At 56.0% G+C, this 14,440-nt stretch overlaps 1 protein-coding gene across 1 annotated transcript; it reads right to left on the bottom strand.

Moving 5' to 3' along the window:
* Positions 1–2,350: 2,350 nt before the first annotated feature.
* On the bottom strand, positions 2,351–9,193 carry ZNF3 (zinc finger protein 3). Its single transcript, XM_056128520.1, has 5 exons — positions 8,679–9,193; positions 6,130–6,307; positions 5,248–5,339; positions 4,903–5,029; positions 2,351–4,218 (listed from the first exon to the last, which is right to left on the bottom strand). The coding sequence occupies exons 2-5, from the start codon at positions 6,182–6,184 to the stop codon at positions 3,155–3,157; spliced, it is 1,338 nt and encodes a 445-aa protein (XP_055984495.1). The 5' UTR covers positions 6,185–6,307; positions 8,679–9,193; the 3' UTR covers positions 2,351–3,154.
* Between the last annotated feature and the right edge of the window lie 5,247 nt (positions 9,194–14,440).

Raw genomic sequence — 14,440 nt, 5'->3', positions numbered from 1 at the left:
CTTGCTGTACTGGGGGGAGGGGGGGTCAACCTCAGGTGGGTGTGTGGCCTCCCTGCTGCTTTTTCCCTGCCAGTTGGTCTTTGAACACAGGACTTTGGATTGTCCTACTTGGTGGTTCCTTTTGGCTGTGGGCCCACTCTGGACAAGAAGCTATAGTGGTAGAGTGTTTTGTTCTGGCCTCACCCTGAGTGAATAGGACCATTTGCAGTAGAACTTGGGAGGCCAGGCAGTGCTGGGGTCCGACCTGAGCCTGTGGTCAGTTGCATGTGGTTTCCATGTTCTGTTCTACAAATACCTCAGATACCCATTTCAAAGTACTCTTCCTCGGCTCAGGGTCACCCCAGAAATAGGGCAACTGTGGTCATCCCGCCTGGTGGCAGTTCAGAAGTGCCAGAGGTGCGGCCACTGGAGCTCCCCAGCTAGCCACAGTAGATTCAGGGACACAGCCTGCAGAAGGGCAGCCGGCTTGAGGGTTAAGTGTGAGGTGGATCCTCTACCCAGATAACTCCTTTAAGTCAGTCCCCTCACCCAGCGCCCCTCTCTGTTCCTTACCGTGGAACCCCTTATTCTTTGGGCAAGTCTTAAAGGACAACACATCACCCTCAAGACGCTCCTTTCACTCAGCACCACACCACTTGGAGCCCAAGAGCTGTTGGCACCTGCCACAACCACCTGATGAATCTCAGACTGGGCCACAGGAAACCTACCCCACAGTAGGGTGTCACTTCTGCATGAGCATTGGAAGGGTTTCCTCAGGAGCCAGAGATTCCAGCCACAAGACTGTGCAGGGGCCAACGCCACCAGGGGGCACTCCTGAGCATGAACCACGAATGGCCCCTGTGCAGGCTGGGGGTGACCCAACCTGGGGCCCCCAGGTATGGCCTCCCAACACAAAAATTGCCAGCTAAGGTTTTGGGGTTTTATTTAATTTTTCAAAATTCGGTCACACCTGACATTGCTTAGGAGCTACTCCTGGCTCTGAACTCAGGAATTACTCCTGGTGGGGCTCAAGGGAGCATTTGGCATGCCAGGGATTGAACCCAAGTCAACTGCATCCAGTGCCCTCCCCACTGTGCTGTCATACTGACCCTCCCAGGTAAGTTTGGAGTCATTTCAACACTTTCTCTTCACGTTTTTAATTTTCTGGCCATACCCCGCTGTGCTCAGGTCTTGGTCGTGGCTCTGTGCTTGGGGGTCACTCCTGGAGGGGCTCAGAGCCCCTTTAACTTGTCTGGAGGTTCTAGCAGTGGCGCAAGGCCACTGGTAGCCACGACTAAATAAAGTCTGTTAGTGTATAGAGGGAGTCTTCGGAAGGCTGCGGGGAGGGAGCAGCTGCCTCCCAGCATCAGCCAAAGCCACCCTGCTCATTGCTAGGGCCCTGTCACATGTCAGGAGTCACATGTCACTCTTGGGCTTGGGGGGGCCACACCCAGTGGTGCTCGTGGATCATTCTGGGAGGGACCCATATGTGGTGTCAGAGATCGAACCCAGGTTGGCTGCATCCAAGGCAAGTGCCTTAAGCCCTATACTATTGCTGCAGCCCCTTGCAGTAGAAATTTTTTTTCTATAAACAAGCCCCCCAAAAAATCTATAAACAATAAAAGACTTGGGGGGGGGGGAACTTCAAAAATTCTTTTAGGGGGACCAGAGTCGTACAGCAAGAAGGGCATCTGCCTTGCACACAGCCGACCCAGGTTTGATGCTGGGCACCCCACACGCTTATCTTAGCCTACCAGGTATGGCAATCTTCTAGAGCAGGAGAGTGGTGGCAGCTCACTCCCACATACCTTCTTCAGACGCCAGGTGGTGAGCACGTGACCCCCACACTTGGGAAGCAGAGCGGCATTTCTGGCAGGTCCTCCTCCCCAAGGCAAAGTGTACCCCCCATAAGGAAATCAGAAGGTACCTGCCTGCCACCAGTGTCCCAGATGTTCATGAGGAACCCCAAATCTGAGTCTTGGCTGGTCTGGCTATCCCACATGTTGCTGGCAGATGCCTCATGCGTGAAGGTAGGAGCGACGTGTAGGTGTGGAGCTGCCAGACCACACTGAGCTAGCAACTAGGAGAAACGGCTGTTGCAGCGGTGAGGGGGGTGGGTACAGCATCAGCTAAGAGTCTGCAGCCCTGGCTTCTGGCCCGCACCAAATCCAACAGAGCCGACTACTTTTTGCCAGGGGGTGACGGAGACACCGCAGTGCTTGGAGGTCACTTTCCAAGCACTCCAGGACACAGGTGTCAGGGATTAAATCCAACCTTCCCACGTGAACTCAGCCCTTTGAGCCACCTGGCCGGCCCATGCCTGCTGCCAGGGTTCCCGCCCACATGTGCACGCACACACACATACGCAGGCTCCTTCTGCAAAACTATTCTGTTTAATAGTGCACTTCATGTATGCTACAGGGTGAGCAGGACTGGGAGAACTCAGCACAAGGTCACCCTCCACCTGGGCAAACTCGGGTCAGAGTTTGGAGGCCAGATGTCAGAGGTCACACGTGACACAGGGCAGGGCAAGCTGGCCAAGTGGGCTCCTTAAAAGGACTCTCAGTAACGGGTGGTCTGGATTCAATTCCCCACAGCAGTGACAACAGGACAGGGAAAGGGAAGGCACCGGGCCACTCGCTCACTGGCCAGCATGGACGTCCAGCGAGTCCTGCACGCAGGGAGAACAAGGGCCTCCAGCCAAACTGCCCTCGGGGACGGGGTCCTGCTGCGCCGAGAGCCCTACAGAATCGGGTGTGTCCTGGGGTCGTGCCCCATGGCCCAGCTAAACCCCCACCTCCTGGTAGCACATTTTCATAGAGACATAAAACCAAGAGCACATTCCGGATGGAGAGCTGTGAAATGCGCCTCCCTCGCCAACAGCAGGTTCCAGAATGTGCTTCTCACGGCTCTCGGGCTCCGCAGAGGAATCCTGGGGCCCTGTTCCCTCCCTGCATGGGGAAAAAAAAGGCTCCTCAGCAAGGAACCAGGGCTAGTGCAAACTGCCGACAGCCCAGCACTTCCCACCCAGCTCGCCTCCTCCCCCGGGAAAACACCATCCCTGGGGCAAGGTACCAGGGACTGGCCTGAGCTTCCCCGTGCCTACAGGGTGAGGGTGACCCGCAGTTGCCCGCGGGGTGGGTAAGGCAGGAGCTCTGCAGACGGGTGGGGCCCTTTAGCTGGATGGCCGCAGGTTGAGTTCAGCAGAGGCGCGAAGAGAGCTTCTGCCCATTGCCATTACATTCAAAGGCTTCTCTCCAGTGTGGATTCTCTGGTGGCGCACCAGGGCCGAGCTGTACCTGAAGGCCTTGCCGCACTCGCTACATTCGTACGGGTTCTCCCCGGTGTGGATCCGCTGGTGCTGAATGAGGCCGGAGCTGTAGGTGAATTTGCCGCCGCACTCCATGCACTCGTAGGGCTTCTCGCCCGTGTGGATGCGCTGGTGCTGGTAGAGGTGCGAGCTCTGGCTGAAGGCCTTGCCGCACTCGCCGCACTCGTAGGGCTTCTCGCCCGTGTGGATGCGCTGGTGGTGGATGAGCGTGGAGCTGCGGCTGAAGGCCTTGCCGCACTCGTGGCATGCGTACGGCTTCTCGCCCGTGTGGATGCGCTGGTGGTGTGTGAGCGTGGAGCTCCAGCTGAAGGCCTTGCCGCACTCGCCGCACTCATAGGGCTTCTCGCCCGTGTGGATGCGCCGGTGCAGGATGAGCGCCGAGCTGCAGCTGAAGGCCTTGCCGCAGTCCCCGCACTCGTAGGGCTTCTCGCCCGTGTGGATGCGCTGGTGCTGGATGAGGTGCGAGCTCTGGCTGAAGGCCTTGCCGCACTCGCTGCACTCATAGGGCTTCTCGCCAGTGTGGATGCGCTGGTGCTGGATGAGGTCTGACGTCCGGTTAAAGCTCTTGCTACATTCCTCACACTTATGGGGCCTGTCTCCCACCGGGAGCCGGGGCTGGGCCAGAAGGTGAGGGCTCCCGGGGAAGCCGCTCCCCAAGTCACTGTCTTTCTCACCCCCCGCTCCCGGGGGGGTGAGCTCGCCTTCACCCGTCACTGGACTGAAGTCTGGCAGCTTCTTCTTTAGTCCGTCCCCTGAGGAGCACTTCAGCTGCCTCTTTAGACGGACTCCATCATAGGCAGCGTCGAACTGCAGACCCTGAGACATGCCCTTTGGGAACCTTCCCAGCAGCCCCCGGGCTCCAGCCTCCTCCGGGATGCCGCTGGTGTGCTCCATCCTGGTCTCCCCATCTGACACAACGCAAAAGACAAACGTCACTTGGCTTCCTGAAAAGATGGACTCAAAACCAGGGGACAGGGTGGACTATGAACCGCAGGCCTGGGGCCCTGCGGTGCCGGGCCACTGAGGCAGAGGGAGATAACGAGCAGGCCGGGGAAGTGGGAAGAGAGGCGGAAGCACATCAATGCAACGAGAGCTGGCAGGAGGGGGAGATGAGCGCAGAGCCAGGGATGGAGGTGGGGGGTCCTGCAGGAGGCCAGAGACCACAGTAAGGGGGCGTCAGCACCCTCCTCCCGTGCAACAGGGCCCAGAATCTGAGTTCAGAGAGGTGGACGATGACGGAAGGGACACAGGGTGGGGGGACTGCAAACATAGGAACAGGATAGAGGAGGGAGCCTGGACCGGCCCTACTGAAACAAGTAGAATGTGGACAGAAAGGTCCCATTCGGACTTCCGAGCCCTTGGATCGCTGGAGTTCTGCCACTCTCTCCCTACGGGGCCATCTGCAGAACATGCCAGCCCCGTGCCCCCTCGTCCCCTATGATGAGAACATTCGCTCCTTCAGTGTCCGTGATGATGAACCCACACTGTCCAGTCTTTACAAAACGCGAAGGTGTGCACGCGCGGGAGCTGCTAGGATGGCCTGAGACTCCATCACCCCGCGCTGACCCCCGACCAGTCGCAGCGACTCTCACCAAGCGAGAACACATTCCCGTAGTTCTCCAGCATCACGTCCCGGTACAGGTCCCGCTGCGCCGGATCCAGGCGCTTCCACTCCTTCCGGATGAAATAGACAGCCACATCCTCGAAGGTCACCAGCTCCTGCAACAACATGGTCCCTCTTATGGGCAAGGTCAGGCCAGAGGACTTGGGCCTAGTGGCACCATGCGGCCATCAAAAGAGGAAGCCCCAGAAGAGGCAGGAGCGAGCCGGCCCGCCTGGGACCCCAGAGCAGGGGAGGGACATGGCCTGGGAGGGCCTGAGGGGGTTGGGGCCACACGGAAAGAAAAGGGACATGAGGGGCAGAGCATATGGCCCACCTGCGACTTGGCCTTCAGGAGCGCAGCTGCCAGCACCTCGTCCCCCAGGCGGTTCGTATCAGCAAACGCACCCACGGCTGCAGAAGGGAGCGCTGGGGACAGAGAAGGGGGCCATGAGCGAGCACAGCACCCCGTCTGGCCCCTGCTCTGAGGAGCACTCACAGGCCCAGAAGTTCTGCTCACACTTTGAAGAGCACTTCCAGTGCAGTGGCATCCCCACGGTGGCCACCCAGACACCTATTCCTACCAGGAGCAAGTCTGCAGTGTGCCATCCAGTACACATGCCCATCTCCCTGCTCCATCACCGTCTCAGACTAAGAGTGCCCCCCCCCATCCGGGGATGCCAGGTTCCTTGTCACTCAGACCCAAAGGTCCTTCCATGTGACGCCCAATAAAAGACTGACCTGGGGGCTGGAGAGATAGCACAGAGGGTTTGCCTTGCACGTGGCCTACCCGGGTTCGATTCCCAGCATCCCATATGGTCCCCTGAGCACCGCCAGGAGTAACTCCTGAGTGCAGAGCCAGGAGTAACCCCTGTGCATCACCAGGTGTGACCCAAAGAGGAAAAAAAAAAAAAAAGACTGACCTAGCTCTAAATCTGGGGCACTGACCACCACCTGCCTCTGGCTGGGACCCACAAAATGAGCGCCCCCGAAACACATGCAGGAAGGAGCACCAACCAGGGCTACCAAGTGTCTGTGACAGGAAATGCCAGGAATGGCCACTTCCCCGTCCTGTCTGAGCTGACCGCTGCCCTTCAAAAGCGCCTCAACCGTCCAAATCTCAGCCACAGTCAAGTTGTAAACTCCTCACCTGCCCGGCAGGATGCCCCCACCACGGTTAATCCTCAATCAGTGGCCCCCGTCCCCCACCAGTCCTCACCGCTGTCCAGCAGGGCCTGAGCTTCCTGAGAGACTCCACCCGCCTGAGTTTCCATCAGCAGGGCTCTGGGTGCTGGCGCCCGTTTCCGGTGCAAGCGTAGAGTTTGGAGGGTTGGAACGAGAATCAGAAGATTCTGCAGGAGCGAAAGTTAATGGGTCACATCACTCGATCCAAACACCTGAAAAGAAGAGGAAGAAACATGTTCCAGTCAGCACCCAGAAATCGTGAGGTGAAGCATCTGGGGTGAGTCTTTTATTTTCATTTTAAATATTTCAATTTCTCATTGCTTTGGCTTGGGGGCCATATCCAGCAGAGCTTGGGGTGCCATGTGATGCCAGGAATGAACCTGGGCCTCCCATATACAAAGCATGCTCTCCAGGACCCCCCCCCCCAAAGACTACCCGAACAAGGGCACAGGAATGGGGCCCAGTAGCGGAGGGCACATCTTGCAGGCATGAAGCCCCGCGTCTGATGAGCCCTGTGACCATTAGCAAGAGGCCATCCCCAACCAGAACAAAAGAATAGCTGAATGAACATAAACTGGACAGAGCAAACTGTTAAGAGAGGGCAAAACTCATCATCTACCTTGGAACTGGGAGGGGGAAAAGGTCCCAGCCTTTTGAGGGGTTATTCTTAGTGGAAAAGGAATCCCAGGGGAGCCCCCAAATACCAGAAACAGAGACAGACACTGTTCTCACTGTTCTCACCAGAAACAGAGAGATAGAGACATCCTCTCTTTGAAACCCCAGAGAAACAGCAGATGCATCACAAAAGGCAGGCAACCTGCTGGGGTCTCTAAAGTGAAAAAGACCCTTTCACAGGTCAGCCACAGGTGAGATGTCCTGCTGGGAAGGGAGAAGTCTCTATTCCCCCAGGCCTAATACTGTGCCCTACATTTCCCTCCTCTCAGGGAACAGTTCCTTGGATCAGAACCTCGTCTCTGAGGAGGGGACCAAAGTTAGCACAAAACAGAAGGTGGCTGGGGGCTCCATGTCAAAGGGGGCAGAAAAGCTGGGACCACGGCTAGGATCTACGGTGTTTCTCCTCCACACCCACGGACCTGGGACAGTGGGGAGCCACGGAGCACCCCACCTGAGCAAGAGCTGGCTGGGACCCCCGGGACTCAGGCTGTACGCTTTTTCTGTTTTGGGATCACACTTGGCAGTGCTCAGGGCTTACTGGCACTGTGCTCAGGGATCACTCCAGGAAGTGCTCAGAGAACCATCTGGGTTGCTGGGATCAAACCCAGATCAACTGCATCCAAGGCAAGAGCCCTCCCACTGTACTATCACTCCGGCCCTTGTTCTGTGTTTCTACAAACATCTGCTGAGTGCCATCAATGCCACATCTCCAGCTGACAGGGGCACCTGGCTCTGCCTTTGCCATCTGTTTCACTGAAAGTCAATTTCAGAGACTCAATCCCTGATGCCAAGGACCTGCTCTCTGCACTGGGAAGCCACCAGGATAGCCAACGGCTATGCTCCAGACCCAGACCCAGCAGACAGGACAAGGAGCGGCTGTGAGGGCCTCCAGGGGACAGAGACCACCCCAATGCCATCACAGTGAAAAGCACAGAATCAGGCATGAGCACAGCAACAGTCCCACCTGCAACTATCCCCTCCAGCTGGGGCCCTGCCACTGTCCTGAGGCAGCTTTCTGTTTCAATCCAACACTTGGATTTTGTTTAAAAGCACTCCCCAGTCACCCCCTGGCCCCAAATACACCAGTTCTCCCAGGAAAGGCAAGCCAGGGGCTCTGGCTCCCAAGAAACATACCAGATCTCCTCTCCCTGGATTTACCAAGACGGAAATGCAAAGGCTCATTGCTGTAAACAAGTGTCTAGGTGGGCTGACAATGTGTCTCAGGAAGCCAATATCCACTAGCCAGGAGGACAGTCCTGCAGGCACATGGCCCAGACCAGTCCCCTGAGCCCTGCCTGGGGTAAGTCCTAAGCACTGCTGAGTCTGGCCCCCAAACCAAAAAACGTCAAGGAAAGCACTCCAGAGCTCTGCTGTCCACGGGGCCTTCCCACTCGTGTTCAGCCTGATGCTGAGCCTGGCACTGCCGGCCCCCTGCCCAACTCGCTTGGTGCTGGTCCTTGGTGCTGGCGTTTGGCAGCCTCCACCCAGGTTCCTGGGAATTCTCACTCAAGGCCGCTTGAAGAAGAGGAAGGAAAAAAGGAGGAGGAATGCCAAAGGTTCCGTAAACTTCAACTCTAACCTGGAGAAGAGAACAGGCCAGGTCCAAGTCAACAAGGAGAAGGCTGCCCTGAGCTTTGTACGGCTCCGGAGGAAGCAGAAAGGGAAGTGAAGGGTTTGTGTCCGCCTCCCGCCAGGGAAACAACCTGGCCAAGTTCCAACTGGCTTGTCCACTTTCCCAGCGGCCATGCCTGGCACCCAGGTCTGTGCCCGCGCAAAGCTGCGAGTCTATGGCGGGAGGCGGGGGAGCGGGGGCGCCTGCACCGGGGCAGGATGGAATCCCTTGCCACAGTGCATCGCCGCAGCTGCCCACCGCGGCCCCTCTCCACCTCTGCCCTCGGCGACAAATACCTTCGGTTGCTCTAGTTTGGACGCTTCATCCTGCTAGCATGTCTACACGCCTTTCGGAACTGGGGCTTCGCGGGGACCGAAGCCAGTGGGCCGCGGGGGGGCGCGGGAGCCGCTGCCCGCGCGGCACTGGATGTCCAGGAGCCGCCTGGAGGCCGTTGCGGGCAGCCCCGGGCCGGGCTCTGGCGGTGCGCTCGGAGCCAGCCACCGCGAGTCCCGCGGTCAGCGTCAAGATCAGGCGGTCCGGAGCCGTGTCAGCAGCCGGTTGCGGGCCAGGGCGCCCCCCGCGGCCATACGCTGTGGCCACGGGGCGCGTGCCCGGCGGGGGGCGCCCCCGGGCTGCGGGGGAGGGCGGCCCCAGGGCGAGGGCACCACCCCCGGCCCCCGGCGACCCCCGGGGCGGCAGCGCTCACCCTGGGGGACAGGCACGGGAGATGGGGGAGGGCCGGACTCCCACCAGGCCCCGTTGGACCCGGTCACGGACCTACACACGGGGGACAGAACAAAGAACGGAAGTTGTCCTCCGTTTCGCTTCCGGGTCGGTCCTGCTCAACGCTCGCTCGATGGCGGTGCCTCCTACACCCACTCGTCCTCTCTAGGAAAATGGGAGGTCTTCAACTCTCGGTGGTTTGCTCACTCTGGGCGCCCGCGTGGGTTTGTGACTATCGTATCCCGCAGCCGCGTGCGCCCCGTGTTGTGGCCTATCCTTCCCCCCGCCCCAGTCTCTGCAGACCCAAGTGGGGGATCCTGGAAGCATTCTGCAATCTCAAAAACTCAGCTTCCTGAACTTGCCTAGTTAACCCAAGTCTGTGTTTCCAGGCAAAACAACTTTGTGTGCCTTGTGAGGAAAAATGCACCCTAAAGGAGACCAGGGAATCGCTTCGCAGGTCATCAGCTTTGCACCCAGGGTGCGTGAGATCGTGGCTGCGCTGACTGTGATCCTGGTACCACACAAAGTGTGTCATGTACTGTGTGTCCTGAACTCAAATTTGGATGCATGGGCCAGCGCGATAGTACAGCAGGTAAGGCATTTGCGGCCAACCCAAGTTCAATCCCCAGCACCCGAGATGGTTCGTTGAGCCTGCCAGGAGTGATCTCTGAGCACAGAGCCAGGAATAAGCCCTGAGCACCACCAGGTGTGGCCCTAACAAAACTTTAGGTGTCCGGATTAGCATGCAAGGTAAATGTAACCTCTCCAGCCCTGCCCCACCATCTTATTATTGGGGCTAATACAAAGGATTAGAAAGTGGGTTTGAAGGGGCTGGAACAATGGTACAGTGGGTAGGGCATTTGCCTTGCACACGGCTGATCTGGGTTTGATTCCCTGCATCCCATATGATGCCCCAAGCACTGCCAGGAGTAGTTCCTGAGTGCAGAGCCAGGAGTAACCCCTGAGCATCTCCAGGTGCAACCCAAAAAGAAAAAAAGAAGTGGGTTAGAAGAAAATTATGGGAAATAGGTCATGACTAAAGATGCAATCGGTTGGTGTCAGGGGTTAATGAATCCTTGGGAGATGGAAAGTTGCTTCTTGCAAAACTCTGATCTCATGTGGCTAAACAACCAACCTCCAGCTCCTGGGTCTGCAGAAACTTCAAAAATCTTTCCTGATTTTTCCTGAGGTCTGGAGAGATAGTATAACAGGTAGGGCAATTGCCTTGTATATGGCTAACCTGCTTTGGATCCCCAGCACCCCATATGGTCAGTCCCTTGAGCCCCACCATGAATGATACAGGAGTAAGCCCTGAGCACTACTAAGTGGAGACCCCAAACCCCCCAAAAAATATTTATAGAAGCCTGGGGTTTGCTCTCCCCTCCCTGCTTCTTCCCAACACCCTCTCTCCACCCGAGCCAGCCAACTTCACTCGTCTTAACTTGGGCTGTTAGTCAATGGCCTTGAGCCTTATTACAGTTAGTCGGGCTTTTGGCCAATGGCATGTGAGCCTTGTGTTTCTTTATTACAGTTCAGACTTGGGCTGTTAGCCAATGTTCAGCATGTGTCAGATGAGAGATGATGAAAAACTGCAAGTACCATCTTCAGGGTGGTAAACTGTGGAATCACAAGTTGGCTCTGTCAGTTGGGTCCTCTTGCAGACCATGATATGACTCATGGAACTAACCTGCTGATCAAGCCTGCACCCTTCCTGGAGCAGAAGCTCCCCCCTGCTCCTGAAAAACAAATCTCATCAAACCTCTCGCACTATCTTGGGATCCCTTTGCTAATACCTAATGACGACCCATGAAATGTAACTGCGTCATGCTTTAGGTGTTCCAGAATTTTGACAGGCTGATACCTGGTGTCAATTTTCATGCACAAGGCCACCCAACAGTGGCCAAGAGTCAAGAGACTGGATGGACATTCTACACTCCCACCTGTCTCTGTAACATCTGATGTCATGTCATACCAGTGTAGATACAGCCTCTTCCAAAGCCCTTTCCCTTCCTCATTTCCTTCTGATAGTTTAGTGATCATCCATCCCTTTTCTTTTCTTTTTCTTTTCTTTTCTTTTGGTTCTGGGACTACACCCGTCATTGCTCAGGGCTTACTCCTGGCTCTGTGTTCAGGGATCATTCCTGGTGGGGCTCGGGGAAATCTTATGAGGTGCCAGGAATCAAACCTAGGTCAACTACATGCAAGGAAAGTTATTTTTTGTTAGTCTTCAGCCCATACCTGGTGGTGCCATACGGGACACTGGGGATCAGACGCAGGTTGGCCGTGCAAGGCCAACGCCCTCCACACTGTACTATCACTACGGCCCCAGGATTTATAAGTTCTTGGTACAACATTTCTTTTTACCTTCTTTCCAGTGGTGACCCCAGGCTACCCTCTGATAAGGCTCATCCAAAAGGGAGTCTAGGGAATTCCAGCTTAATTCTGGAATCAAGAGGGGCCATGAGGGCTCTTGTTGGACTAACGTTCCAGAAGTTAATGACTGAGAAGGATGGGTGCTCACCTCTGCCCCTAGTGGCCCACATTTGCTATGGCAGGAAGCACAGGGCCGTTGCACCCCCACCCCCATCCCACCCCCAAGAAACTCAGATCCTCCCAATGCTTTATTCTTGCTTTATTATTTTTTTTTTGCTTTTTGGGGTTACATCCAGCGAGGCTCGGGTTACTCCTGGCTCTGCACTCAGGAATTACTCCTGGCAGTGCTCAGGGGACCATATGGGATGCTGGGGATCAAACCTGGGTCTGCCGCATGCAAGGCAAGCGTCCTAACCACTGTGCTATTGCTCCAGCCCCTATGCTTTAATTTTTTTTTCTTTTTGGGTCACACCTGGCGATGCACAGGGATTACTCCTGGCTCTGCACTCAGGAGTTACTCCTGGCGGTGCTCAGGGGACCATATGGGATGCTGGGAATTGAACCCAGGTTGGCCACGTGCAAGGCAAATGCCCTACCCGCTGTGCTGTCTCTTAAGCCCTATGCTTGCTTTACTTTTTTACAAGGGGATTTTGCAGCTATGACTAGGAATCTTCTGTCATGGAGATTATCTGGATCATTTCAGTGGGTATTAGATGTAAAGTGTCCTGAGACACAGGAAGACAGACGGCGAACGAGAGATTGCATTTTGTGGGCAGCCTACTGTTGTTAAGTCCAGCACCACATGGAGTTTCCCCAAGCACCAACAGGCACCTCCTAATCAAAGAGCCAGGAATAGCCCCTAAGTACTGCTGGGAGTGACCCAAACCCTATCTCCTACTCTACCCACACCAAAAAGAAACAGCGAGGTAGAGAGGGCGGCATGCTGATAAGAACAGGGCACAGAGAGTGACAGCTTAGGCTGCTGCTGAAGTGCCATCTCAGCACAGTCACGGTCCCACACCCACTTGCCTTGAAGGGGTGAGATCTTGGGTTGGCTCACCACAGAGGAAAACAAAGCAAACAAAAAGTGACTTTGAGGATGATTAGACCATGAGCCAAGGGTTGCACCTTTTTTTACTATTATTATTATTATATTAGCGATAGCACAGTGGTAGGGCGTTTGCCTTGCATGCAGCCGACCGGTTGGCCCGGGTTCAATTCCTCCACCCCTCTTGGAGAGCCCAGCAAGCTACCAAGAGTATCTCGCCCACATGGCAAAGCCTGGCAAGCTACCCATGACATGTTCGATATGCCAAATACAGTAACAATAAGTCTCACAATGGTGACATTACTGGGCCCGCTCGAGCAAATTGATGAACAACGGAGGGACAGTGGCAGTGACAGTGATTATATTATTATTTCGGTTTTGGCCTGTCAAAAAACCCCAAAATATTCGACATGCCAAAAACAGTAACAATAATGAATTTTATTCCCCTGACCCTGAAAGAGGCTCCAATACGGCAGCGTCAGGAAGAACGAGTAAGGAAAGGCCACTAAAATCTCAGGGCTGGGATGGAGATGTTACTGATGTCCGCTCAAGCAAATAGATGATCAGCGGGATGTCAGTAATACAGTGATTATTTTGGTTTGGGGCCACACTAGCAATTCTCAGGGCTTTGTCCTGGCTGTGTTCAGGAATCACCCCTGGCAGTGCTCTGGAGACCATATATGGGAAGCCATGAATGGAACCTGGGTTGGTCTCATGCAAGTGCCCTCCCTGCTCTGTGTACTATCTCTCTGGCCCCAGGATGCAGCTTTATATATATATTTTTTGCTTTTTGGGTCACACCCAGAGATGCACAGGGGTTACTCCTGGTTCATGCACTCAGGAATTACTCCTGGCCATTCTTGGGGGATCGTATGGGATGCTGGGAATCAAACCCGGGTCGGGCTGCGTGCAAGACAAAAGCCCTACCCACTGTGCTATCACTCCAGCCCCAGGATGCAGCTTTAGAAGCAAGAAAGGACATGGAGAGGCCGAGTCCCCAAGAGAGCAGAGCCATGCCAGGTACTGGGCTTCAGACCATTATGAACTACTTGGGACTTCTGCCCTCCAGAAACGGCACAGTAGATTTGTGAATTTTGGCTGGTTTTGGAGCTGCTGCACCCCCACCCTCCAGGGCCCAAGGTGTTACGCTATTACCCTCCTTCTATGATCACAAAATTGGCTTGACAGCCTAGATTTGGAGGTGCAGGGGCCATACCCAGAGGTGCTCAGGGATCACTCCTGGTGGTGCTCAGGAGATCGTGCCCATTCTGGTTTTCCTTCCAGCTCTCTTAGCTACCCAGGCCCCTAAGCTCTTCTTTCAGACTCTCCGAGGCCGGCAGAAGTCTCTGCCCCAGCGTTTCACTGGACCTTTCTTTTCTCCACTCTTGACTCATCGCTTCCATCACGTAGACTTCTCAACAGGCACGGAGCATGCACTCAGGCCTGAAGCTCTGCACGCCTGAGTGGGCGCTGCAGGGCCCCGGGACACGTGTCTGCCTGCACAGGGCACAGACTTCTGCGAGATGCAGCCACCCTGCAGCCGGAGGACTGGAGGGTTGGCGGGGCGAGTGGGCGGGCTGCCAGCGGCAGGTGTGGGCAAATTCTTGCTGGCGGTGGAGGGGATGCTGGAACGCTGTGCAAGACACATCAAGGTTTGGGAGGGAGCAAGATGGAACAAACACGGGCTCCCCAAAATCACTTCGGTGACCACGGGTCAGGTGGCGCAAGAGGCCACCACGGGGAACCGACAGAAAGCGGCCGGCTGACCACTGGGCGTCCAGGGGGCGTTTGTGGCGCCAGGGGAGGCTTGGATTCCGTCTCCGGGCAATCACAGACCATTCCCCTTTGCCTGTCACAGCTCCAGGGCCTCCGCCCGCCCTTCAGCGCTAGGCCGCGGAGGTTGCGGCGAGCAAG

This window comes from Sorex fumeus, unplaced genomic scaffold (genome assembly GCF_029834395.1).
Source record: "Sorex fumeus unplaced genomic scaffold, SorFum_2.1 ptg000064l, whole genome shotgun sequence".
In the NCBI taxonomy this organism is placed as follows: Eukaryota; Metazoa; Chordata; class Mammalia; order Eulipotyphla; family Soricidae; genus Sorex; species Sorex fumeus.
Note: the sequence above shows the minus strand (reverse complement) of the source record. Positions and strands in the feature narration are given on the sequence as shown.